The following is a 27,256-nucleotide window of genomic DNA, read 5'->3' as shown; positions in this document are numbered from 1 at the left end:
ATAATATAGATAATATATATATAAAGTCGTTATAATTAGATAACTTATTTTTTATTTGAAAAACCCTAATCAGGAAAGTGATAACTCATTGGCAATATTATGCTTTTATATTATAACGTAACTCATGGTGAACCGGGTCATATCGCGACTTTGATCGAACATCTCTTTTCGAGGCCAACAAAGACGAACCACCTAAGCTACATCCTGAAACTAGATCTCTCCATCACTACTTGGCGGTTCATAAACGCTACCCTCCCGGCTGCCAACCTCCTCATATAACTCGGTTTCTTGTTCTGCCCTTTGATTATTTACTTTTCGATTACACTTTTGTGGAGCTGCAAATTCACTGCTGCGAGTAATTAATATAGATAAGCGACCTGGCCTGCAATTATCTTCTTTTGCTTGAATCCTTTCTTGAATCTTTTCTTGAATCTTTTCTTGAATCATTTCCTGCATCTGAATGTCCTCTTGTTCTTGAAAATCATTTCGCTCCTGAATATCACTAATAGAATTGGCTTGTTCAACAAACCCACGCATTAGATCTTCCAGCTCGCTCAAGCTCCGCTCCTTGATCTGCTCCAGCATCTTCAATTTTGGCGGGAGCGCCGGCTCCCAAACCGATACAGAGCTTGGTCCCCGAAAACCCTTTTTCCCACTCCTTTTCCCAAGTACCCAGGCCTCTTTTTGTTCATATATCTTAATCCCTTGAGCAACACACGCAGCAAATATTTGAATAACGCTCCACAAAGGCTGTTCAGAATTACTGCCAAATATTTGTTGCTGAGCGGTCTGCAAAATTCCAGAGAGTATAGGCGATGTAGAGGCAGAAAACTCGATCTTCTTAGGGTTATACACAACCGGAAACCACATCATACGCCCCTTAAGGCCTTTTTTTCGATTAGTTTTCGTTGATGTAATCAAAGCTTTCTCTGATGGATAAGGAAGAACCCAATGCGTCAACCGAATTAAATGGAATAGTTCATTGAGCCACTGATCGGCTTTTCGATGTCCCAACCGATCTTTAATCAATATAAAGGTCTTTTGTAAAATGACTCTATATGGCCTTCGATTCCAGCCTAAACGCTTCTCGTCATCCTGCCATAAAAAGAGGAAATTAAGAAGATCGCTAACTTCATCAAATCGCGTTTTATTCCCTGTTGCAAAATGAGGTGGCTGTACAAGCCCATTAACAATGAACATCTCCTTCATATCCTTGTAGCAAAATCGAGGAACTCCATTCTGTACCGCGTCAGGTGCCAACTCAGGAGAGCGCTTGTGGGCTTTGAGCATTGCCTTCCAGATATCCAAATCGAATTGCTCGATATTCAAAACGTGGAGATACTCTAACCACCTATTTAATAGAAAAGAGTTAGATTGTATACTAAAACGAGCGTACCAAGCCTCAACCTGGCTGAAGCGAACATAAACATCTCGAAGGTCTTTAACTGCACACCACCGTCTTTTATATTCCGCATGCATCAATAAGCTTCCGACAAGAATGTTTTCTTCATGCGGCGCTTCAAGCCTCCAGGTTTTCCAATTGAACTTTGGTAAAAATCAACCCAAACCGCAGCGATCCAAAGTATCTTGCATACCTAAACCCTCTTTAATAATCCGCTTAGAGCCTCTGCTTGGCTCCCAGCGATCTTTGTATAATAAGGACTCCCGCTGGATTAGGTTGCTGCCATAGCAAAATCGAAGGGCTCTCAACGCTATCACCATAACAATAGTCTCTGGTAGCGAATAAGCTGCCCCAGTGTTTGCAAGAATATGCTCGAAGAGAAGGCAATATTTATTGATTTGGGCCGAGAGAAAGTCAAACAACTGCCGTGTGGGGATAATGTAGTAAGGGAGTGAAGACTGAGTGGAATCCACCTCATCATTATATAAATCCCAATCCTGCCATTGATGATAAATATCTTCCATAATCGTCAAAGAGATCCGATGCTCTTCTCGAATCCCATAAGACTTTCCACCGTTGTCAACCAAATTCGTAGATGCCCGCGTCTTGCTGTGAAGATAGCTAGATTCACACCTAGCTTTGGAAAATGTGATTCCACCGCCTTCTTGTTGAAGAGATTGAATATACCCCGGGTCGAGAGCCAAGTTCTCTACCGAATCATTCTCAAAAACGTACACCTTGGATGAATCAAAAGGCGTCTTAATCAATCCATAAAATTGAGAATAGATTAAACCATCCCTATTCTCACCCCCATTAGGGACAGCGAACATAGTCTGGCCCGCTGTATCCCGCATTGCCGCCCAAGGATACACAGTGCATTTAGGGTTCCCTTTCGCTGGGCTCCCATTTGCATTAAGAACAACCCGGGTCTTAGCATACGCCTCAAGACAGCATTTTTTCCACAAATAGACTTCGGCCTCGTGATCTTCCGGCTTGTGATCATACGGTAGAGCGCTATCTTCAGATGTCACCTGCTTGGCAAGATCAACGTAGGTGCGATCTCGATTATAAAATTGTGCATCTGTTGCAGCAAACCACTTGCTTTGCCAATTATTATACACTCGAACTAAGTCAGTATCCATAAATTCCAGCTTAGTATTCTTTAAATTAGCAAACAAGTTTGCGCCACGAAATCGATCAAAACCTGGATTCTCGTCGATCATTTTAAGAATTAGATTCCAGAGTGCATCAAGGTATTGGGGCTGGATGGTATGTTTGATGAGCTGAACTCTAGCAGACTCTTTTCGACTAAGGCGCTCTGTTGATACTGCAATCGAGTCCAAGTCTGCAATTTTAGCCGATGCAGGATAGTGTTGTACAATATTAGAGGATTTGATTATCTTATTTAATGCTGGGCCAACAATAGCATCATAAAATAGCTCATCATCTTGCTTACTCAAATAAGTAGAGTGTTTATAGTAATCACTCTCCAAATGAAGATTAGGGAAAAAGATAAAAACGTATAGCGTTTCAATTCCAATCACAGAACCAAAACAATAATGTGGAATTTTGTGAAGGGGGGTGTATTCTCGAGTTAATATTCCGTGATCGTTATATTTTGGCATCCGCAATCCAAAATGAATATCGCTTTTAATGTTGAAAATAGCATGCGCTTTAGGCAGCCAATTGATACCACATTTTGCAAATGCCAAACTGCTGGGGAAGCAGCAGGTGCTATCAATATCAAATGTGATTTTAGGCAATCGATTTTTCTTACTACTTGTGTAATGCTGAGATAAACATAGATTCTTAGGCAAATTCTCATTCCGTGTGTTGTTATCTTCAGGAGCTGCTGATGCGCTAGTCCCTTCAAACGCTGCTTGAAAATCAATATTGTTGCAGTCTCTTGCTTTCATGAGCTTAGAACTGTTCAAAACATTGGGCAAAGGTGAACCTCCAATGTAATCTCCCTTAAGAAGAGCAGTAATTTGAGGCAGGGATGAACATTCAGAATGTACATCTGAACGCTGGTGATGCCTCCGATGGGAATGATCGGCTTTATGATGCTGGTTATGAGTGCAACCTTGAAACTTCCGAAGCTGCTTAGCAAGCCTGAGAGCGATAGACTCTTTGGAGTTTGAAATTGATATTTCCTTTGAAAGGGATCTTGAAGCTTGAGGTATTATTATTGCAAGATTGGCTTGGAGATTGGGTTTAGGGGGTATCGGAAGGGGTGATTCTCGAATCGTTGATTGAGAGACTGGCTGACAGGGTGATGATCGCAAAGATGATAACTGGGTAGTCTGAGGCGATGAAAAGATTTCAATTCGAGAAGAAGGTTGGGTTTATCGATATAAATATCATTTTCGCCCTTACTGCTGCTTAATGAAATATTGGATAAAAGCTGGTTGTTTAAAGCCGAACTTTGTGATAATGGTGAATTTATTACCAGTCTTTGAACATTTGATGAATCATCATCTTCATCACTGTGACCCCCCCACATTATTGATAGTGAATTATTCGATACATTAGAAACTATTGATGGAGAGCGCAAAGAGCTAGGTTGCGGAAGGTTTTTGTAAGCTGTTGACTCTTCCATCATTCGTAATTCAGGAGCTGCAGCTTCAACCCCATTGTTTCGATATTCTTCTGGTGATTCGCTGGATCTTGGCTCTTCAATAGGATTGGTTGTTGTAGCTATTTGTGATGCTATAAAACTTTCTACTCTTTTTGTAGCCTGTTCGCTTCTTTCAAGGTTATCTAATTGTTTGTTGATCTGAACCAGCTCAATCTGTGTAGCGGTATTGTTGTCTTTATTAATCGAAGATGACTGTATAGAGTGTAAAGGAAGTAGATCTTCTGGAATGTCGTCTTCTTCAATATCTTGAGCGTCATAAGGGATTTGAATAGATGTTCGAAGACTGGTTGTAAGAGGAGTGCTGACAGGGACTTCTGGATGAGAAGGTTCAAAAGCAATGAAGTCGACAGGGCCTGAAGATTGGGTTGCTTTAGCTTTGCGGCGGGAAGCAGTAGCTTCAATATTAGCTTTTCTAGCTTCTTCAGGATCCTGATACTTTCTCGGCCGCCCGCGCTTTTTTGGGGGTAACATTTTAGCTTTATAGAGGGGATGAGGCGTACCGCAGAGAAAAAAGCTCAATCTTCATATATTATTATAAAGATCTGGCCCCAAACCGAGGTTAGTCATCCATTTACCCCCATTTAACAGATCAATCCCTGCTTCTTTATTGGTCCCTCCTGATATATTCCTAGTCTCCTCCTTAATCCTCTTGGGGCTCTCTTAGGGCCCTCTCGAGCTCCTCTGTTAATTCCCTCAAGACGCCTCCTCTTTAGGATCTATCAAAGTCTCTTACAGATTTATTCTTCATATAATACTTTATTAACATGGTTTATCAGTGCATAGCCCATATCAGTGGATGGCCCACTTTTACCTCAATTCAACTCCCTCATTTCAACACATATTTTATTAATAACCCACAATAAATTCGAATAATAAAGAAGCTTATATATTATTTGCTATTATAGTTATTCAGAAAAATAAGAAGCTAAATATTCGAAAGATTGTAATACTATATAATATTCTATAATCAATATTACAATATAAAATTGATAGTATATCTCCTTATATAGAAATTCAATCTAAATTTCAAAATCTTTTAGAATTAAAAAAGGAAATTATTATTCAGTATATAATTAATATAAATTTGAGAGATTTTATATTTAAATAAAAAGGGGTGGAAAATATAGCAAATCATATTCTTAAATCTTAAGATACAAAAAGAATTGAAAAGCTTTGGGCTTATTGATTTATTAAATATTATATAAAATTAAAGATATATTTTAAATATATTTATAATTTTCAAAAAGCTTTCTATAAAGATTTTATACTTATTAAAAACTAGTTCTGATTTATATCGAATATACAAATGAAATATAGTATTTTTGATTATGATTTATAGAATTTTGATGAAATTAGCTTTATAATAAGTATTATAAGTATTAGTATAGTTGTTATTGATATTAAGAGATATAATAGAAATAAAATTATATAGCTAAATAATCAAGAATAGGCGATAGTGATTATATATAGTAATAATAAAAAGAATATTATATTTTTATTTCTAATAGTTCAAGGATAGGTGTATCTTTTCAATTAATATATAGAAACTAATCTTTCTATAAATTAAGTTATTAAATCTATAAGCAATAAGTAAATAAATAATAAGATAGAATTAGAATAATTAAAATACTTTAATAAATATATAAGAAATCGAATTAAGAACAAATATAGAATACTAATACTGAATAGATATAAAAACTATAAATCAATATCATTCCAAAATTATTGTAAAAAGAATAATATTAAATATGTATATTTATTATTATATTCAAATTATTTAATTTAATCTTTTGATATTGAATGTTTTAGTATTTTAAAATAAAAGTATAATATACAAATTGAAAGGTTTATAAAGGTATATATTAATTATATCTCAAAAATCGAATTCTTTATAGTTTTCAAAATTGTATATCAATAATCAATTATAAATCAGAATATGAAATCAGAGTTTCGAGGAATAGAATTAGTTCTATTCAATTTTAAAGTAATACTTTCTAAGTTAAATATTCGAATTTATATATCTATTTTTCCTTTTCCCAATTTAGAATCTTGAATTTCTCAAATACCTTACAATTCTACAAAAGCATTCTTTTAATTAATATTAGTTAAATCTCAAATAACTTATTATCAATTGAGCTTTTCTATACCTTTATTTGAAATTATATTAACTTTAACTAAAAGTATAAAAAGATTAGTATATAAGAATATACTTTTGAATATAAAGATTTATATATTTTAAAAAACAAATAAAATATTAAATAAATATTAATATATAAAAAAACCTAATTATATTAAAAAGAAATATTTACTAAATAAAAAGCTATAAATATATTATCTCAATAAAAGATTAATATTCAAATTCGATATAATAGATATTGAAATAAAGGAAATTTTAATATAGAAATATTCTTTAATTAATATTATAATAAATATAGAAAAATAGATTATAATATAAGAATCTATAAAAATAATATAATAAATCCTAGATTATTAGATTTATAATAGCTTTAATTAATTGATTTAATAATTGTTAAGAAATATGAATTTGAAAGTATAAATTGAGATGAAAGTAGGCTATCCACTGATATGAGCCATGCACTGATAAACTATGTTATATAATTTGAAAAATCTTAATTCAAAAAGCGGTGAATAAATCGGCAATATAATTTATGGGGTAAAAACAATCAAGGGTTGTTTCTATCTTTAATATAATCTTATTTAATAAAACTACTATAGATCGATCAATTTACTAGATAATCTAATTCTGATTAGATATTTGTAATTCTAACTCAAAATAACCTTAGAGGATATATAGAATATTTAGAAAAAATCCTTAATTTTAAGAGTATTGAAAAACTAATAATGTATGTTTGAAAAATCCTGATTGGGAAAGGTGGGAAATCGATTAGTAAGAATATATGTTTGAAAAATCCTAATTCAGAAAGCGGTAAGCGGTTGGCAGTATCCTGTTTTTCGCTAAATTAGGAAATATAATCTTAAAGTCTATCTTTAATCAATTATAACTTCTTTAAAAATTAATTGATTAGAATGTAAATAATATCATTGAACTCCTTGAATTAAAAGAAATCAAATACACTCTAAAAATTCTATTTTTTTTAACCCTATTCGTATATTCAATAGTCAAAAAATTAAAGAAAATTAATTCAAGAAATTATAAATATTTAAATTTCAAAAAGTTGAAATAAAAGAAAAGCTTTAATATAAATAAATCTTATTGTTTATTGTTAGTTGCTATAATAATAACCCTAAGAAATCCTTATAAAAAAGTCTAAGCTTTAAATAAAATCTATATTAAATTTTAAAATAAGATTATATCTAAAAAGAAGTATTTATCAATCAATTTGAAAGATAATTTAATTCAGATTTTGAATAAATATAATTCAATTAATTTTTTATATACTTGCTTTTTCGGATTTTTGAAAAAATCTAAATTATATTCTATAAGATTAATAACCAATTGGTGACTTTTTGTTAATCATTATTTTCATTTTTATAAAATTATTTAAGTGTTTTCTGATATTATTCAAATTCAATCTTTAGAATTAATATTACAAATCAATCAATTTAAAAGATAATTCAATTCAGTTTTCAAATAAATATAATTTTGTCAGAAATAGACAGCAAGTTACGCATAATAAGTGATATGTTGAATATATATATTAGATCTGTATATCCGGGAACCCCGGAAAAGGAGTTTTATAGTGGTGTGCACGTGCCACACACGTACTACACGTGTGATTTTCAACAAATTTAATTGATTTCTAATTCATTCTCTTTTTCAGATTTTCGAAAAAATTCAAATTATGTTTTATAAGGTTGATAACCAATTAATAACTTTTTACAAAATTATTCAAGCATTTTTTAATATTTCTTAATATTATTCAAATTCGATCTTTAAAGTTAATATTACAAATCAATCAATTTAGAAGATAATTCAATTCAGTTTTCAAATAAATATAATTCAATTGAATCCCTATCTAATTCTTTTTTCAGATTTTCGAAAAGATTCAAATTATATTCTATAAAGTTAATGATTAATTAATAACTTTTTACTAATTACTATTTTCATTTTTACAAACTTATTATTACAGGAGCTGCCTCTAGGGTCACATGGAAGTGTTTAGGGATCTCTCAAGATAATTTAGACTAAACTTCAAATAGGAATTCAATAAGATTATAACTAATTGCAATTCTTATAACTATAATAATGAAATTAATAATTGTTTTTTTAAATATAAAGCTCTATATTATAATAAAACCTATTCCTTTATATAGATCTTTATTCTATTTGAACAATTGAGATAGCTGGTTGTTCCTAGAGCACTGTCATTCCTGAACTATCTATTATAGGATACTAATCCTGTGACTCTTAATATCCTAGCTTATTCTTTTGTTCTGAGGCTAATTTCTTGGAATATTATTAATCTTAATAAAGCTTTTTTATTTATTATATTCTATCTTTCTTAGAACCTATCATTCTGGGAACTATATTCTATGTTTCTAGGATATCCTATAACTAATATTATATATATGCCTAAGACTTTCCTTAAATATCTAATTTCCCCTAGTATATTATAGCTGAATCACTGAGGCCTATAATATTATTATAGTCTATATATTAGTGATTCTACAGCCTGTTACTAATCCGTTGTAACAATTATCTAAGTATTTTCTGATATTATTCAAATTCGATCTTTAGGGTTAATATTATAAATCAATTAATTTAAAAGATAATTTAATTCAATTTTCAAATAAATATAATTCAATTGAATTTCTATCTAATCCTTTTTTCAGATTTTTGAAAAGATTTAAATTAAATTCTATAGAGTTAGTAATCAATTAAGAACTTTTTAACTAGTTATTAGCTTTCTATCAAAAATGATTACTAGAGTTGATAATCAACAAAAAATTCCTTAGAATAATAGTTAGTATAATTAATATAATATAGAATAATTAATATAATATAGATTAGTCAGAATGATTTTAAAAGTATTGAAATTAATACTTTTCTTATTATATTTTTTTGTAGGATATCATATTGATCCTATAAGTGATATAAAGAAAGAGATAGTTATATTTGAATTTATATAATAACGTAACTTGACTAGAAGTGGGTTATATTATAATATGGGTTAGGTATCTTTATACCAAATTTTGTATACAAAGGTACTTAGAGTGACTTTTTTTATTTTTATGAATATTAAAGATAATTTAATTTTTTTTGATAATTAAATTTAATATTTAATAAAAATATAGTATTAAAGTTATAAAACATTTTTTAATAATATTGTTCTTAAATTAATATAATTTTAAAATTTTCTATAGTAATTTTTGTTAAATAAAAACGAAAATTTGAAAGAAACTTTAATATCTTTATTAAAGGTTTTGGTATTTTTATAATATCTTATTATATTGAATTTTTATATTAAATATATTATATTTCAAAATATCAAAACTTTATTTCTAGTATTTATAAAGTTAGAAAATTTTGTTTTAAATATCTTTATATACAAAATTTAATATAAAGATATCTAACCTATATTATAATATAACCCACTTTTACTCTATGGTGACAAAGTTAATATTCCAGACAAAGATAAATTCAATATAAATCTTTATACAAATTTCTATTTCATATATTACAATATTAATATATATATTCATTAATAATAAATAAAGCTCTTTATTATTAATAAATCAAATTGATTCTTTTTGTAACCTATTTATTATTGAATTTTGATAAAAAAAAAGAAAATAAGGGTTATAAGAGATTTTAGGAATTTCAAGATCTTTAAATATTAGAGTTATAAATAAAATAAATAAAAGAAAGTAAGTGTATGAATTAGAGGGAGATTAAAAAAATAAATTAAAGCTAAAAAGAAAAAGAGGGGAATAAATGTAGAAGCTAGAAGATAAATAAAAAGTATTAATTAAAAGTTTAAAGGGAAGTATTCTTATTATTTATTATTCACTTTCAATTTATTTTTTAATTAAAAGCTTTATTAATATATTATATAATATAGAATGTATTAAATAAATAAAAGAATAATCTAATTTAAATATATATAGATATTTTGATCTAAAAATGATTACCTTAGACTAAAACTTAAAAGCTTTCCAAATTCAAGAATTTTATTAAAACCTTATTAATTAGAATAAATCTTATAAAGTATAGAGATTTAGATTAATTATATTAATACTTTAAAAATGATTTATTCAATATATAATAAAAATATTATAGAATTTATGATAATTACGAAAGGATCACTTCGTCAACCACGGATTCTATTACTACAGGGCTAGTTAAGTTATATTATAATAATATTAAGTTGATAAGCAAAATAAACGAGTGTAATTGCTATATAATATAACTACTAATGAGTGTGACTTGTAATACGATCAAAAGCAACCACTAAGGACTCAAAGAATCCTTCATATCTCCCTAAAATACCTCTAGAAATGAATGACAAATTTCGATACAAAGACATGATATCCTAGTACAACTCCAGACAACTCAAGGAGACCACCAGTGCAACATGACGCGTCTTCCATTTCCAAAGCGCATCAGAAGCTTAACAACCAACTACTTTCATCGACCATCTACCCTGCAAAGAGATGCATTGATTGAGACGGTCTGTACCATAGTGGCTAGTCACTCCGGCACAACCTTTAGCTGCATAGGTAGTCACTATCAAATGCAAGTCAGTCAGCAATTACATGATGCTAGTAATCACATAAAGTGGTCAATCACTTACAAGTGCATCCTCGTGGCATGTCTTTCAACACCAATCCATGATCGGTATCATAGAAAGTATAGCAATCACCAGAGTTGTAGTTTCTGGTTGGTCCTCCAGAGTCACCGCAGGTTGTTGTTGAGTGCTTCACAATATCGATGATCTGAGTGGCAGAAGATGTGCTGAAAAAGCACAGAGAACGATGGCGACAGTGTTGATGTTTGTGAGAAGCATTTTGAAAGTCTGTTCGGGTTTGCGAAATGAGGTTTTGTTTGGTTTTTTAAGTTGTGTGGAAAGTGATTGAAACAATTTGTGAATGACTTGAAGGAGAAAGAAACATTGGAATTGATCGAGCATTTATACTTGAAACTTTGACGTAGCTTCGATGAGCTTACATGTATAGCGCGACATATTTCCTTATTTGAATTGATCAAAGGAAGGGTGCATAAAGTTCGGTCGACAAACGATGGATGTGCGAGCAGCTCAATCACATCGAAAACTTCCGATGATGAGCCAAGTCAACCAAGTCCAAGAAAGATCTGCATCAATCCACGGAGTCTTCGGGTGCTACAACCTTGTGAATTGGCCTTTTCAAGTTTGATGAAGCGCTTCACCAAGCTCAGTTCTGACACTCAGAGAATCCCTAGACTTCGCCCAGCTTTGCAAATCAGGCATCCAGCCAAAGGCATTGGAGATCGCTAAGTAAAACCACTATTTAGAAGATATGCTGAAGATGATGAGAGCAATGTGTCACTGCAGACAAGAAAAATATTATGACACGGAAGCATTGATTTTTAAAGCGGCTGACCATAACGTACTGTTTAGAACATGATCAATTGGATTGATTGAAAGGATGTCTTGGAATGCCTTTTGCGTACATAGCAGCACACTCAACTATAAAACTTCAAGGAAAATTGACGAAGACAGAGGATCTTGATACTTGTGATAGTCGTCTCCAGTTTAATCTTGCCCGCTCAATGTAGCCATAGTCGCTTCTCCAAAATGTCTTGATTAGTCGACATCAATTGCTAATCGTGAGTTTTACATGTATGCCCCTTATTGTAGTATTATGAAACATAAGGAGACTCTGCGGAATCGATCGACAGGGCTGAAAATGTTGGTAATATTTTACATATCTACTAAAGTGCCCTGCATTAGTGCTGACAGATCAGTTACACTTTGCTTCAACTCATGGTGTATCATGCTTATTGTTTCACGACACTATTTCTAAGATTGGAGAGATTGTTTCCTGAAAGCTGACAGGATGTTTACCTTCATAGCCACTACTAAGCAATCTTAATTCTATATAAGATTTCACGTGGATTTCGTTGGATTTCAAATAAAGCTCAAGAGCGAGGCTTTTGATAACGAGGAAATTACTGAACACAATGCGGGATATTCCCAAGTAAAATAGACTTCCATCTTTGTGGAATTTCTAAATGAAGACCTTTCCTTGTATTCATTACTGGGTGAAAATTAACAAGATCTTTGAACATTAGGTAACATTACATGGCCAAAACATCCGACAGCATAATAAAGAAGAAGAAGTTCCGATACTGTCAGTACCCTGATACTAATCAGGGCCAGTTTGCTTCTATGCGCAATAAAGTAACGGGGCTCTGGTAGTCGAAACTTCAGAAAGAATCTGGAGTAAAGAAAATGAACTATGCTCAATCGAAATAATTTTAAAACAAAACAATTTAGATTAATACATGCTCCATATCTTGTTTCTATGTTCTACATTCTATCTAATTTCTATAGCCTATAATACAGTTCCTGACTACTTACTTGGGAGTAGGCCATAAATCACGACCCCCCCATTTCTAATTACAATGTATCACTCTTTTAATCTTATATTAAAACCGCCTTAATCGTTATCCTTAACATCAATGATGGTCGACTTGAATTTCCTTGCAGAAATCTTTCGGTTGAAAAGAATGTCGGTTTCACGGTAAGAGCGATTTTTGAGCTCAGGAAGGAAGAAGTAGGCCATGACCCAACAAACGACAGCGGTGCTTCCCCATACAAAACCGCACTTCCCTGCAAGATTCCATCCGGTTGAGTTGAGCATTTGTGAGGCAAGATAAATCATAGGAATTTCTGCAACATAGTAGGCAGCACGACCAACACCAGTGCTCAAGGCACGAAGACGGACAGAGGATGTCTCAGCAATAATGCTGTATGAGATTGGACCGAGACTTCCGGCGAAGACGAATGAAATGATTATTCCCAAGCATGCTTGAGCGTAATTGGTTTGGTTATTCTGTGGAATGGAGGCGCAGATACCGAGAATGAAGAGCAAAGTGACGTTAGTGGCTGTACCCCAAAGATAAATTGTTCGACGACCGAATCTGGCGGTAAGAGGCCAGGAGAGTACATTGGCAACCAATTGAAGGCATGAGTTAATCAAATTGAGCTTGAAAGAGAAGTCTGTGGAGATTCCAGCTTCTAAATACATCAATACAGTTAGCTAACCATGACTTCATATTTCAAGGAGAAGATTATCCACTTACGCTCGAAGAAAAAGGTAGCTTGATTGGCAATAAGATTTCCGGCAAAATTCTGTGATGCGTATATCAAGCAAGTGATAATCGTTCGTCTCAAATCAGTACCTCTGAAGAGGTCAAGAAGAGTTGGGTCCCCTCCTATTTTCTTTTCGATCTCAACGGTACGCTCCATCATGGCAATTTGACCTTCAGCATACCCTTCGGACTTATTGCCAAGACGCGTAATGGATCGAAGAGCTTCCTCCTTGCGACCTCGTCGTATCAGCCACCAAGGCGATTCTGGGGCGAAAAAGATAAGAATTAAGAGTGGAGTCTGAACAAATGAGCTTTTACATCTTCAGAGTCTCAAAGGAAATACTTACGGGGAAAAGCCATTGCAAAGCAAGAGGCGCCCTCCAGGCCCATGTACTATCCTTTTTGTTGTAACCATAAGTGGCAGCGGCGACGATGATACTGCCAATAGACCAAGACATTTGTAAAGTAGCAGTACATGCACCTCGAAGTGAAAGAGGGACGACCTCACTTGCATATGCTGGAGCGTTTGCGATGAAAAATCCCCAAGGGACACCTTCGAAAGCTTGACCGATTGTGAGCACAGCGAGAGAGTCGGCCTAAATTGTATTTATCGTCAGCTCGTTGAGCATTGCAAACATTAAGAAAACAAGCATGCAACTTACGAAGAAAGAGATAAAAATCGTGGCATTCATCATGATCAAGCCAAGAATTGTAGTCCAACGGTAGCCAAGCCGATTGGTAACAGGGCCAGCTAAGAAGACACCAACGAAGGCACCGCATTGACCTGCCTGAAAGAGTGCACTTTGCCATTTTGTTTGAACAGCATATGATCCATCAGCTTGTTGGATACCGTAAGTTTGTTGGAAAAAACCGAGTGCAACAAAATTTCCATTCAAGAACATATCGAACGATTCCATTACCTGAGTTGTGTTAGAAAGCAATCTGCGGAATATTTTCATAAACGCTAAGGGACTCACAATGGTGAAACAAAAGGTAAATGCCCAAAAGCAAGCCATGGGATGTTGTTTCGCAGCCTCCCACATACCCATCTCATGCTCTCGATTCTCTCCTTCGAAGGCATCGTTCATAAGATCCTTATCAACGAGGACTTCGGCATGTTCCAGGTTATGTGCCTTCAAGCTTTCAATGTCGCCCTTCTCCCCATGTACATCAGCTCCAGTCGTCGCCATTTTGAATGTGTTTTTTGCAGTGTCGTTTTGTCTTTGCAAAGGATTTTCCCAAGGCTCAACAAAATGAACAGAATCTCGGAAGCTCGGCAGCTTCAATTCAGATGCGGAAAGAGCACAGGAGAGCTTTCTTATCACGTACAAGCAATGGCGATCGACAAAATAAATTGCTCGTTATCATGCAAAGTATGAAAAGGTACCTGGGTACATTGGGGGAATCGGGACATTATATCCTGTTGATCTTTGCATGTCCGGAAAGATGCTTATTGGTGGTAAAATCGTTTCTGCATGAGACAACTCTACCGCACGAGTCCGCCCCGCCCCCAGTAGCTTCTTTATTTATCTACGTGATGCTTCAACAGTAATGCATGCCAGAACCAATTAGAAACAACGAAGTTTGTATGGAATTGTATGAAATTGTATTCGCACGAATTGAAACTGGTTAGTTTTAGAAGGAAACTATTCTCTTTGGGAACTTATCCCCCGCACCCCGTGTTGTGAAATTAGGTTTCCCCAATTACGCTAACCTCTTGTGTAAAACTTCCCCGCGCTCCACCCCGAGCTCCACCGTTGTAAATCAGCTTTCCTCAGTCACAATCATTGTTCCGTTCCATTCTCGCGACTTGCAAGCAATATGCAATGTGGTGTACACAAGATACTGGAATAAATGGCTGAAAATTCGAGGCACAGAAAATGAGATTTCAACAGGGAATTCTAACAACGCGCGTATGGGCATACGTGGACAACGTCACTTCTCCTTCAAAAGGAAAAGGGTCTGCCTCGTGCGGAGAAGTAACCGACGATCAAAATGGTTTGCCGTCGACCGGAAACATGGAGAGAAAACATGTATAAAATTGTTCCACCTTACGATTTTTTCATGGATCTCCAATCAATCTAACGGGGACGCAAGCGCGAAGATAACCACATGATTCTTTAAACTAGAGTTGTGGCCGGAGCATGGAGAGAATTTGAGATAAGCTATGAGTTGTAAGCTTCGGAGTCCGAACTTACCATAAAATGGGGCTCGCAATTGAACAGTTGTATCGCGCAGGTTTCCAAGGACTTAAGCTTTTTTAAAGTCAACTATAACGGGAAGGTGTAAAGCTTTTTTCAACGATTGAAAAGAAAGTTTACATAAGGCAAAGATAATAATGAGTTTTTGGTCGTCCAAGTCTTGGATACCAGTTTGAAATACGAGGGTACGTCAATAGTATTGATGTATGATGGGATGCATAGGAGAGATATTCATGTTGAATGAATAACGAGTAAGGAAAGTTCTTACTTGATCAAATTCCGAGTTTACAACCATAGGTACCGTAGCCAGTTCAATGAGCTTCAGCTGATTCGACAAGTGCTCGCCTCGCTCACCAAGATAACATTTCCGGATTCTGCTAAGTGTTAGCTCCGCTCCACCTAATATCTGGGAAAGCGCTCCGGATGTAACTCGTGTCTTGTGTGGGTACGAATGTAACTCCGGAGAACATTAATTTGGGGGGATAGTGGGGGGCGGGGAATACCAGTGTGCCAGGAAATCCCGCCTACCTCGGCTCTACGGTTGTAACCGACACTGACACACTTCGACTAGGGATTTATCGTGGAGCAGACTGCCTTGATTTTTGCTTCCGCTCCACTTGTAGAGCCAAGATCTGGGAAATGGCAATTTTGTTCGTGGAACCAGCGGTAAATGCCTAATACTAATTTAGTTGTGTTACTCACATACCGAGGCCGATAGGGACCATTCCGACAATACACTAAAAATAGATTTGCTTGTAGTATTTAGTATTCAATGGTGTGGTGATAGTAAAAACTCATCATTATGAAGCTTTTAAATTCATTATATTTTCGAATTTTCATGAATTATGATTCTTTTAAGCTATAAGCTGATACTCTTAATTGAGGGTATTCTATTGATATTATTTTCAAGGTTCTAGCCCTAATGGTTCTTGTAAAATTAATTATTGAAATCGAAGCAATTGAGAAAGTTGAGAGGGGGAGATTGAAGAAAAAAAGAAATTCTTATCTTATCCATTTAACCGAGAAGGATCTTATCTTATCACACTCATCAAAATGCTTTATAAAATAATTTTTTATTTCTTTAAACTTAGTACACATCTTTAAGGGAACTTATAAAATAAAGAAATAAATAATATAGTTATCAATTGAAGTTTCAGAATTCGATTAATATAAAATTGAAAAGATTCAAATGAAAAATGGAGTTTTTATAAATTATGTTAAGATCTTAGCTTATTAATATATAAGATTTTCATCTTTTGATTATTAATGCCTGAAATATTAGGATAGATGACTAATACAGTATCGCCCAAATTAAGCGAATCTCTCACTCATTAATTAATAAATATTAAATCTAGTACACAACTTTGAATAAATCTATGAAAAAGAGAATAAAGTAATTCTATTATTAATTAAAATTTCAAAAATCAATTGAAATAGTTTTGAAGAATTTAAAATGAAAATTGAAATTTTGAATGAATTTATTAAAAGTTTCATCACTTTATTTATAATAAATCTTACTTTGATATTGAATTGACTTTTTAATAATATTATTATTTCTATTCAATTCAATATTAATTCTGGTTTCCATTTTAAATCCTTGAAAATTATATCAATCGATCTCTAGAGCTCCAATTATTAATAAAATTGCTTTCTTTTCTATATTATAAGTAGATTAAGAGTTGTGTACTAGATTTAAGATATATGGTTTAATATAAACGCACCACATAAATTATAAAACTTTCAGCGAAAATCTATTTTTGGGGTATTGTCGGAATGGTCCCTATCGGCCTCGGTATCACAACCAATCATTTCTCTCAGGACTTTGGCGGTTTTTAATCTTCGCCATGTCGAACAACAATGCTTTCACAGCCTGAAGCTCAACTTTGATATATACAAATCGTCAAGTGGAAACCCCTGGCGGTTATTTACCTCTTCAAGTGACAATTTCTATTTCCCTTTTTCATTCCTGCGTATGCTGTTACATTGATACTCGCACCATCTTTCATGTCAGAAAAAAAAGAAATGCAGAGAAAGAAGTGGACCAAATTTATCGATTATCGAGATCAAACTACACTATGAGAAGATGTGGGCTGTTTTCAAAAAACGTGAACTAAACATTTCGATCCCTACTTTTACCAATATGCGATTCAAAAGGGGCTCTGACCAGAATCTGCTTCTCTCCTGGGGTAATGCATGAAGAGGCTTCGGAGTTAATATTTTTGACTGGCCTAAAGTCCTGCAAGCAGATAGGAAATTTGTAGACTTTTGTAAAGCTAGTATTTCTCTTTAAGTTGATTATTATTCATACTCTACAGCAATATTAGTCAACTCCTTAGCTACTTCCAGAAGCTCAGATTGGAAGGCAATTTGTGGCGCACTCGATGAAACTTTTCCAGCATGCGTAGATCTCACATTCGCAAGAACACATACTATACAATCGATTTCCTCATTCCACCATAGAGATCCTGTAAATCCAAGTACGCTTCCATTATGCCCAAGCCAGTTCGTTTGTGTACGGGACTTCCCGAATCTAAAGATTCCATGCCCAATCTCCGTTGATTCTGTGGCTGGCTGCCATATTTTAAGAAGATCCATAGATGAGGGACTAAATAACTTTCCATCCCGGAGATAAATCGCAAACTTGAGAAGGTCACAGGTTGAGGAGATCATCCCACCGGCTACCCATTCTACTGATAGATTTGACTCCCTTGCATTAATAAGATCTATTCCCTTCCAATTATACTCGGAGAAAACTTGAACAGACTCCTGCAGTGTTCCGAAATTCATCTGTAGCATAATCATATCGATTTGGCATATTATTCTTTCGTGGTCCCGCCTGTTCAAACTCTTCCAGAAATGTATCCATTAAATTTAAAGGATCGAGTATTCTCCGACAGATCTCGCTTTCTGCTGAATGGCCGACAATTTTCTCCACGATCAAACCCAAGAGAGTGTAATTTGTGTTAGAATAAGAGAAACGAGGAGTTTCAAACCTAGATGGTCGTCTAACATACTTCAAAGTATCTTTCTTGTCCCAAATTATTTTCGGATCCAATTTTTCACCCTTCGCTTCAGTGATCCAGTTCGGATCATCCTCCCAGCTTTCAACACCAGCAGTATGACTTAGTAAATCAGCAATTGTTGCATCATTTGCGTTACCAATGCCATCTAAATATTCCTGGTTTAAATGTTCACTGATCTTGTCCGACATATTGAGTTGGCTTTCTTCGATGAGTTGGAGGATAACAACCGCCACGAAAGCTTTGGTGATACTCCCGATCCCAAATACGGTCGAATCATTGTCCAGGATATTCTTTTCTAGGACCGCAAACCCAGCAGAATTCCGCCATATAATTCCTTTAGACGTGGCGATTGCAGCGGAGACACCTGGAACACCGGCATCGATGCCACTTTGTAGAATCGACCTCAAACTCTTTGATAATGCCCTTTTCGCGTTATGATTGTTCTCCATATTCAACTCACTGGCTCAATTTGTTAAGCTCAGGATGTGTGAGGCGAAGTATTTCGCATTCATTGAAAACGAAGGGCAGGTGTTGAGTTAGCAAGCATTGCCCTGCATTATGTAAGCAGTAAGCAAAACTTCAGATAACTCACGAGGCCATCGAACAATCATGGGGTAGTTATCAAACTATAGAAAGCTGTTTATGTATCTGCGAGGGAAAATTGGCAGACTTGAGAAGACCTCAATTATTTACAAAAGTGTTCCCATACGCTGCTTTCTTCATGAATCTTGTAGACCGGAATTTTCGATATTACTCCCTTCGCGTATTTTTATGGATTTCTCTTGGATTTTCCTCCCGGTTTCGGGTTTTTGCTCTGCCCATTCGCCTTTCAATCTTGCGCTCGAAATCTGTTATGACTTCGAAGGGAGGGACAACGGCAAGAGTTTCATGGCCGCCGTGCATATTTCATATCTCTGCCACTTTCCAACCTTCAACCTAGGCCCCACTACTTGATTTTTGAGGACCACGATTTACAAAGAGCGTGTGCTGGTCAGAATCTGCAATGATATAGCACAGCGTTTGCGAAGATAGGAATGATGGAGTATGACCCGCTAGAGGTAGTGGAGTTACCAATTTGCTACCTCCTCGATTCATTAAGTTCACCGTCCGATGAGAACTCTCCTGTAACCTTGGGCTACTGAGTCTTGACTCGCTCGATGTAACTACCGGTATTCTCAATTGTCTGGCAAATCGATCATTATCTCAGTTGCGTATTTCAACAGTTATTTGTCAGACGCTGCCGACAAGCTTCGGAGTCATTCGATATAGACTTCTCTGCAACCTCAGTGAAAATTAAATAAAAAAATCGGTACAAAGACTTCAGATATCTTATCAAAGTTGACGAGAACACATTGTGATACCTTCATCTTTCATTCCTCAGAATTCTCTTAAATCACTTCATTCCATTGATCTCCGATAAAGTCTTTTCCGACATCAAGAATATCTCATGATGATCCCCATGAACGTGCAAATTTTGAGAAATGAGATACCAATAATTTTTGCCCAGGGTTTCTAATTATATCTCTCTAAGGGAATGACAATTCATTTTGGACATGAATCCAAGCTAAAAAGACTGCTGGATCAACCTCAAGGGACAATTATGAAACTAGAAACACGCCTGCAGGAGACAATCGCGCAAAGGTATTGCCTTTACTACAAGAAATGACCTATACTGCACAATTTAACAATTTGACTTCTCGAGCGAGATAAAATGACAACACGATATTCAAGAATCTGATAGAATGCTCAGTGACCTAGTTGGTGAAGACCATGTTGCTACACTTCCTACTCAGTGTGATATTCCAGCATCCTTTTGGTTGCTCAAAAGATAGTTTGACCTCCTAACAATCAATCAGTATACCTTTCACAGATCTCCCATCATAACCATCAAACTTACCATCAACAATCAGATCAGCTCCAGTAATATAACTTCCCGCTCCACTACATAATAGTACCAAAGCTCCACTCAATTCTTCTGGATTTCCCATTCTACCGATTGGATTTCTGGAAGTCCAAATATTCCTTGCCTCTTCTAATCCATCACCTTCATTGAGAATAGTATCCATGTAACCCGGAGAAATAGTATTCGTACGGATACCATATCGAGACCACTCAGCTGCAAGACACGATTTCATATGAAGTAAAGAAGATTTGGAGACATTGTAAGCGATTTGAGGTTGAGGATAGTTAACAGTATGACCAGATATCGCTAGGAATTGTTGTTAGTGTACACTCAATCGTTAATTGACCATTTAGAGATTGTGGAGACAAACATGCAATGAACACAATAGAGCCACCAGTTTTTTGATCAACCATTTTTCTGATTTCAAAATTAGTATTACCACCTTAAAGCCGATACAGAAACATACTTGGCAACAGTTTGTGCACATAGAAACGCCCCAGTTGTATTGATCTCCAAAGTGCGTCTCCACTCGTCGACACTTATATCGAGCGCATGCACACATCCCACAACACCTGCGTAGCAACACAGTATATCAATACTTCCTAAGGTTGATGCTGTCTCGTCGATAGCTTGATTCAAAATTTCTGCGTTTGTGACATCAACTTGTTTCAAGAGGATCTTGGAACTGGGAAAGTCTGCCCTCAAGGCGGATATGCCAGGATGATCGTCTTTTGGATTGATGTCATATAGAGCTAATCCACTAAGGCCGTGTTCGAGAAGGGCACGAGCTCCTTGCAAAGCTAGAGTGCCTGCTCCTCCTGTGACTAAATTGGATCATTATGTAAGTGTTTTCAATGATAGCTGGGAGGGGGATGATACAGATCGCATTTCCCTTAACTGCAAATCTATTGATAGCAGGATTCAACCCTGATGAATTCTTTTCAGTCTCAATTGAGGGAAGTGCTGAGTTGGTCAAGCCATTTGCTAGCTGCATCTGAGGTAATGTCCGATTGACTAAGGCATTTCTATTATATTTGTCGTCTTCCATGATGAAGTATTGAAGAAGATAAAGAGACTGTTGAGTCGTGATTACACTTATTAAATATTTATAAGGCTTGCGTTGTAAAATACATGTGATCGGATACGCGGATGGCCTTTGGGTGGTTGAGGATTCGTGGAGAAGTGGAGTCTGCAGGCTCTAATATAGCAAGCTGCAAGCATAAACTACTCAAGTTATCGGAATACCAAGAAACTCATCGATGGTATATCATGGATGTAGAATTTGTTGAGAGTGGGATGCCCATTTCCTTCAAGTTTAGGATGAGACTGTATCAAGCTTTCAACTGCCTTAGGCAGATATCCTTGTAGCGTGCTATTTAATGCTTTCCACAAGAAAGGGTTAAGATGTAAAATGTAAAAGTGTGAGGAATCTCGGTGGCCAATATGGAATGCCGAAGAATATCCACAAGCACAAATCAGAGAGCTTAATTTTTTTCCTTGGTATTGAAAGTATTATTGGATAAAATGTAAACGACCTTGTAATTTATTCACTCAATTCTACATGAGTTGAAATATAGATGTTGATCAGGGCTAGCCATGTGATTGAAAGATGCTGCAGTGTACTTTTGGCATCCGCTAGGATTCCACGACTTTTATCAAATTAAGTGATCGCGTCTGCGCGGAACGCCACCTACTACCGCCAGCTAAAAAATTACTTTGGCCACATAGACTTGGTATAAACCATTTAAACAAGCAAGCAAACAGATGCTCCTTCCGAGTAGTTACCACATTTACTGGCTTTGAATCGTGACCCTTTCTGGCCTGAATGATTAATTCATACCTGTATAAATGGTGTGGCCACGGAGGACCTGGTACTTTGGAAAAGCAGGGGGGAAATGGGAAGTTCAGAGAGGCAAGATGGCATAGAGCAGAAACGACGATTGGTGGTGGTATGAGGACAAGCAAATGATTGAGATCTATAGCCCTGCTTGGAGCACGACAGGGCGGCAAGTTATAATGCTTCATAATCTGACAGTTTATCAGGCCCCTTTGTTGAAAAAAAAGTGTATAAACTTCTCTCAATGAGTCGTCTAAATTCGGTAGACGTTGCAATCCAACCATTCCTCAACTCGATCTGGCCCCGCCCCTTTCTTGATATTCTGCATATCCACGTAGGCGACATTCAGAATGAGGCCAGCACCACATTGCATGGTCCCTCTTGAAATGAAAGAAAGCCCTTCTTTGAGTGGCTTTTTTGACATGGTATTGGGTACACATTATCGTTGATGGTTGAACGCAAATATGAGATGCCAACGTGGATCTCTGCCGACATTCAGCATTTGTGAGGGCTCTTGAGGAATCATCAACACAAGCACTTGCCATGTGAGAAACCCGAATCCTTTCAATGTAAATTGAATGGTGGAGAGTAGAGTGATGACGACATATAATGCAATAGATACAATTTAGAGATTTTTGGCGAATGGTAGGCCAATGAATGATCTCTGCATCCGCGATATTTGTCACAATCCCTTCTTCCTATGTTCTTGTTTGATGATGATTGATATTTGCAATCATTATAGAAAGGGGGATTTTTGTTGTCATTAGACTTATTATTGACTGATAGATATGTGTAACAAGCGCAACAAAACAAATGATTTAGCAGTACATGTACATTTTATTGAAGTATTTCGATCCTACAAAGTACAAAAGATAAAGAGTTTTCCCTTGCGGGCCGTGCCATTTTCCATCTCCGTCTCCATCTCCTTCTCCTTCTCCTTCTACCGTGCGAGGCGTGCTAGCTTTACGGCTCCAGCTATCAACGATAACAACGATAACAACGATAACGGGAACACCGCCAAAATGAAGTCTGACTTATTATCAATACTGAGTACAAGCAAGTACACTTCCTTGACCGAGTATTGACTCGATATTTTCCTCCATATCTCTCAAATTTGTCTGCAGTACAAGCATTACAAATATCTGTTCTCCATACCAACTCTTCGTACTCATCCCCCCTCCCGCTCCCCAGGGACGGAGTCGAGGAACTAAATAGTGCAGTACCTACGAAAAGATCTTCTTCATAAGGGTCCATACCCAGCAGGATTTTATTTGATTTTGCCATCTTCGCCATCTTTAGCAGACTTGATATTTGTGCCGATCAAACATTCGAGAATCAAAATCCAATAAGCATACTCATTCGTACCCATTTTTGCTTGCGTATCCGAACAAAAGAGTTTCCAGCCCCATTTTCGGTGTTGCATATGCAAAAAGCCTGTCAGCAAATTATCAGATTGTAACCAATCAATCATATCATCCACAGAAGGATTACCCTATCCCATGCCACCAGATGTTCACCGTTGAATTGTCTCGCCCATCGTTTTAATCCACCCACCGCATTGTGAAGATAATTCCATAGGCTCAAATGCCCAATTAATTTTGAGGCTATTGGGGTCAGAAAGTTCGAATGGCGGGTTCGAATGATATTCATAAAGTAAGGCGCAGGCCAAAATTTCGAGATGGCGAATTAGAAGATGGCAAAATTCATAAATCACGATCAGGACGACATGAAGGAGAGGGCGGAGTCACATCAGTTGAGCCTGATGTTTCTGAAGTCCGCAGAATCCGTCTAGAAAGACTCGAGGGGAATTCTACAAATCGATCGACCCGCAACAGTGCAGCAGCTACTGAAAAGATGCCCGCGGATTCAAGTACGACACTTGATGCGACAAAATCGGCATCGAGTCATAGAAGAAGAAGACGACATCATACTTCAGAAGACGGTGCTGGACATCATTCGCGATCAAAAACAAATGAGAAGGAGGAGAAATCGGGGGGCGATTATGTTTATGCTGCTCCAAGGGAGAGGCAGAGGGAGAAGGAGAGTGGAAGTAAAAACAAGCCTCGGGAGGCGACTAAAACGGAAAGGAGACGCCGGGATGCAGAGGATGAGTCTAGTAGTGATTCCGAGGACGATGATAATTCCCCAGTAGAACCTATGGATTCAAAGTTGAAGAAGAGAACCAAGGCTGTGGTTCCAGAGCAACCAAAAAGGTCAAGTTCAACTAGGAGGGTCAAGAAAGAGGATATAGACAAGTCACCTACGAAGGGCTCCGCAGATCTGGGAATCTCAGGGTCGAAAAATGCATCGCGTAGAACTAAAATCACTGCCGGTGATTCCGTGTCACGCCCTCCACTTTCGAGGTATTTATCTTCGCTTTGCGCATCTTACATTGAGGTTTAATATTAATTGCATTTGGATGTAGGAGTGCAACGACTCGGATTACCACGGAACCTGCGCCAATACTGAGAAGGAGTAATACAACAGTGCCAAAACCACCAGCATCTGTCGCAAACACAACCACTTCACAAACGTCACAACGCCGTGGTAGTTTTCTAGGAAGTTTCTTCTCATCCGGACCACCACCCCCTCCTCCTCCACCCCCCGAACCGGAGAAGCTGTAAGTCATTCCATAAAACCAATGCACAAAAGTAGTATCCTAATCATTACAGTGTCGAATGTCTAACCTGTCTATCCGATGATATTCCCAAATCTAAATGTGCCAAACTACGATGTGGCCATCGAATGTGTCATTCTTGCCTCAAACGGATATTTCGATTGTCCGTTAAGGATCCAGCACATATGCCACCAAAATGTTGTACAGCAGAACATATTCCATTGAAACATGTCGAAAAGCTATTCGATGTACCTTTCAAGAAACTTTGGAATAAGAAGTATCAAGAATATACTACGAAAAATCGAATATACTGTCCCGCGAAGAAATGTGGCGAATGGATTAAACCCGAAAATATTCACAAAGAGAACGGGAAAAAATATGGAACCTGCGGGAGGTGTAAGACAAAAGTCTGCGCCTTGTGTAATGGTAAATGGCATGGATCGAAAGAATGCCCCAAAGACGAGGAAACAAACAAATTACTCGAAACTGCAAAACAAGCTGGATGGCAGCGTTGTTACAGTTGTAGGACTATGGTAGAGCTGAAGGAGGGGTGTAACCATATGACTTGGTAAGTGGAGAATTTGTTCCAAGCTAGAATGGTCAAAAAACTAACGTATAATGTCTTCAAAGTCACTGTACAGCACAATTTTGTATGATCTGTGGGTTGAAATGGAAGACATGCAATTGCCCATGGTTCAATTATGAAACAGCTGAGAATGATAGGTTAGATGACATGCAAGTCCCTCAACCCGTTCCTGTACAAGAGGCTCCTGTCAGAAATCCAGCAGCACCTCCAAGAAATGCTCGAGACAGAGCGAGAAGACAACCACCTGCCAATTACAATGAAGAGCTCGATCAAAGACGTCGTCAAGAACGAGAAGATGAAAGACTAGCTCGACAGCTGCAAAACTGGGGTACGGATGGAATGCCAACAAACGATCGCGATGCAAACTATAATGGCGGAATAGGCGAGGTTCAGGGGGTCGGTAATGGCGCAAACCATTTCATGAATCAAGACTACATACGCGAAGCTAGCGATGTCCTAGCTCAACCTGGTGGGGTTATGAACTTTGGGCTTGGAGTTACAAACTTTCTTCCAGGATTCTTAAGACCACGAGGAGTGGCTGCAGCAAATCCAACTGTTGGTGAAATGACTGATCGTTACCCAACAGTTGCTCCAGCCCCTGTACCTGAGCCACCTGCGGCACCGGGTCTTGTTCGAAGACATACCACTCGGGACACTGCAAGAGGCACTGGACATACACGAAGAGCGTCAGATATTGTGGTTCCGAGAAGAACAAGAACTGATTATGCGGCTGAAGCAGCCATCCTTGCGCCAGCTTCGAGAGCTTCTGCTACGCCTTCCAGAGTCTCTAGTTCTGCATCAAAGCCCAAAAAAGAAAAGGAGAAGACAAAGTCATCAATACTTGCTGGGCTTGGTAGTGGAAGAAACAGAGTAGATGCTTGGAGAAATCACGTTGCTCCTGGTGCTCCACCTGCGGAACCGGTATCTTGATTTGGTTTTGTCGCTTAGAGGAAGAGTGGTTTTGGTAAACGGATAAATAGATTAGGATGAACGAGAGGGTTACGCTTGACTACAAATCAATTCTTACGGAAACTCGACATGGATAACACAATGACTACAGACCTATGAGAGACTTGGATGGATGGATGAACGGATGGTTGATTGGATAAAAGGGGTACGGACACGGGTGGAAAGGAACGGTGGCGGGGAGACATGGCTATGGCTATCTCGTTTATATGGAGCAATAACTCGGATCAATACCCGGCTGGCGGATATGGAGTTCAATAATGACTATATAACGATCAACGATCTATACCATTTTTACGAATAATTTTCTTCTTCGCCTAAGGGTGGATTTAGCTTAATGTACATAGAATTACTGGAAATGACTTACTTTTACCTGGCACCTTGATACTTGGAATGTCTATATGGGATAGTTCAAATCTAAGTCACAGTTTCTAGCCAATGTATAATTGTACTCTGTGTCAGAATCTGATCGCAATTAGAATATCGTACCATGGGTTGCATTATTCTTGGAATTCAGCCCTCTCCTTTGTTCTTTAAGGTTTCTCAGTAGGCGTATAACAAATTCTTCTGTCCGATAGGAAGCGCACATATTGGAGTATATAGAGACGAAGTAGATGGGAATTAAAAAAGAAACGGAGGTAAATGAAGAGGTACGAAGGGGGAGGCACATCAAATTTGGGGATGTGAGGGAAGGGCGAAGATGAGGTTCACCAATTAACTGACAACAGTCTTTTGTGTATATTAAATTCGGAATTCTTATCCTGTTGTACACAAATTTGGAGATTTGGGAGCGCATTAGGAATTGA

The 27,256-nt window shown here is 36.7% G+C and overlaps 7 protein-coding genes across 7 annotated transcripts; 2 read left to right on the top strand and 5 right to left on the bottom strand.

The window, feature by feature from the left end:
• Nucleotides 1-210: 210 nt before the first annotated feature.
• Nucleotides 211-4,511, bottom strand: Bfra_001175 (uncharacterized protein; the record flags this gene model as incomplete). Its single annotated transcript, XM_037331613.1, has 3 exons — nt 211-1,343; nt 1,596-3,492; nt 3,672-4,511. The coding sequence occupies 3 exons, from the start codon at nt 4,509-4,511 to the stop codon at nt 211-213; spliced, it is 3,870 nt and encodes a 1,289-aa protein (XP_037197946.1).
• Nucleotides 4,512-11,519: 7,008 nt separating this feature from the next.
• Nucleotides 11,520-12,048, top strand: Bfra_001174 (uncharacterized protein; the record flags this gene model as incomplete). Its single annotated transcript, XM_037331612.1, has 2 exons — nt 11,520-11,609; nt 11,941-12,048. The coding sequence occupies 2 exons, from the start codon at nt 11,520-11,522 to the stop codon at nt 12,046-12,048; spliced, it is 198 nt and encodes a 65-aa protein (XP_037197945.1).
• Nucleotides 12,049-12,662: 614 nt separating this feature from the next.
• Bfra_001173 (putative maltose permease protein) lies at nt 12,663-14,507 on the bottom strand (the record flags this gene model as incomplete). Its single annotated transcript, XM_037331611.1, has 5 exons — nt 12,663-13,243; nt 13,309-13,615; nt 13,665-13,913; nt 13,980-14,237; nt 14,295-14,507. 5 exons carry the CDS (start codon nt 14,505-14,507, stop codon nt 12,663-12,665), a joined length of 1,608 nt encoding a protein of 535 aa, XP_037197944.1.
• Nucleotides 14,508-17,816: 3,309 nt separating this feature from the next.
• Nucleotides 17,817-18,990, bottom strand: Bfra_001172 (putative d-stereospecific peptide hydrolase protein; the record flags this gene model as incomplete). The annotated part of the gene is made up of 2 exons (XM_037331610.1): nt 17,817-18,221; nt 18,283-18,990. 2 exons carry the CDS (start codon nt 18,988-18,990, stop codon nt 17,817-17,819), a joined length of 1,113 nt encoding a protein of 370 aa, XP_037197943.1.
• Nucleotides 18,991-20,362: 1,372 nt separating this feature from the next.
• On the bottom strand, nt 20,363-21,492 carry Bfra_001171 (putative short chain dehydrogenase reductase family protein; the record flags this gene model as incomplete). The annotated part of the gene is made up of 5 exons (XM_037331609.1): nt 20,363-20,382; nt 20,439-20,750; nt 20,815-20,861; nt 20,911-21,268; nt 21,324-21,492. 5 exons carry the CDS (start codon nt 21,490-21,492, stop codon nt 20,363-20,365), a joined length of 906 nt encoding a protein of 301 aa, XP_037197942.1.
• A 1,829-nt stretch (nt 21,493-23,321) lies between these two features.
• Bfra_001170 (uncharacterized protein) lies at nt 23,322-23,650 on the bottom strand (the record flags this gene model as incomplete). The annotated part of the gene is given in 3 exon segments (XM_037331608.1): nt 23,322-23,504; nt 23,538-23,574; nt 23,586-23,650. 3 exon segments carry the CDS (start codon nt 23,648-23,650, stop codon nt 23,322-23,324), a joined length of 285 nt encoding a protein of 94 aa, XP_037197941.1.
• A 257-nt stretch (nt 23,651-23,907) lies between these two features.
• On the top strand, nt 23,908-26,414 carry Bfra_001169 (putative ibr domain-containing protein; the record flags this gene model as incomplete). The annotated part of the gene is made up of 4 exons (XM_037331607.1): nt 23,908-24,644; nt 24,707-24,901; nt 24,954-25,466; nt 25,529-26,414. 4 exons carry the CDS (start codon nt 23,908-23,910, stop codon nt 26,412-26,414), a joined length of 2,331 nt encoding a protein of 776 aa, XP_037197940.1.
• Between the last annotated feature and the right edge of the window lie 842 nt (nt 26,415-27,256).

This window comes from Botrytis fragariae (genome assembly GCF_013461495.1).
Source record: "Botrytis fragariae strain BVB16 chromosome Unknown tig00000001, whole genome shotgun sequence".
Taxonomy (NCBI): domain Eukaryota; kingdom Fungi; phylum Ascomycota; class Leotiomycetes; order Helotiales; family Sclerotiniaceae; genus Botrytis; species Botrytis fragariae.
The sequence above is the reverse complement of the archived record's forward strand: the minus strand, read 5'-3'. Positions and strand labels throughout refer to the sequence as shown.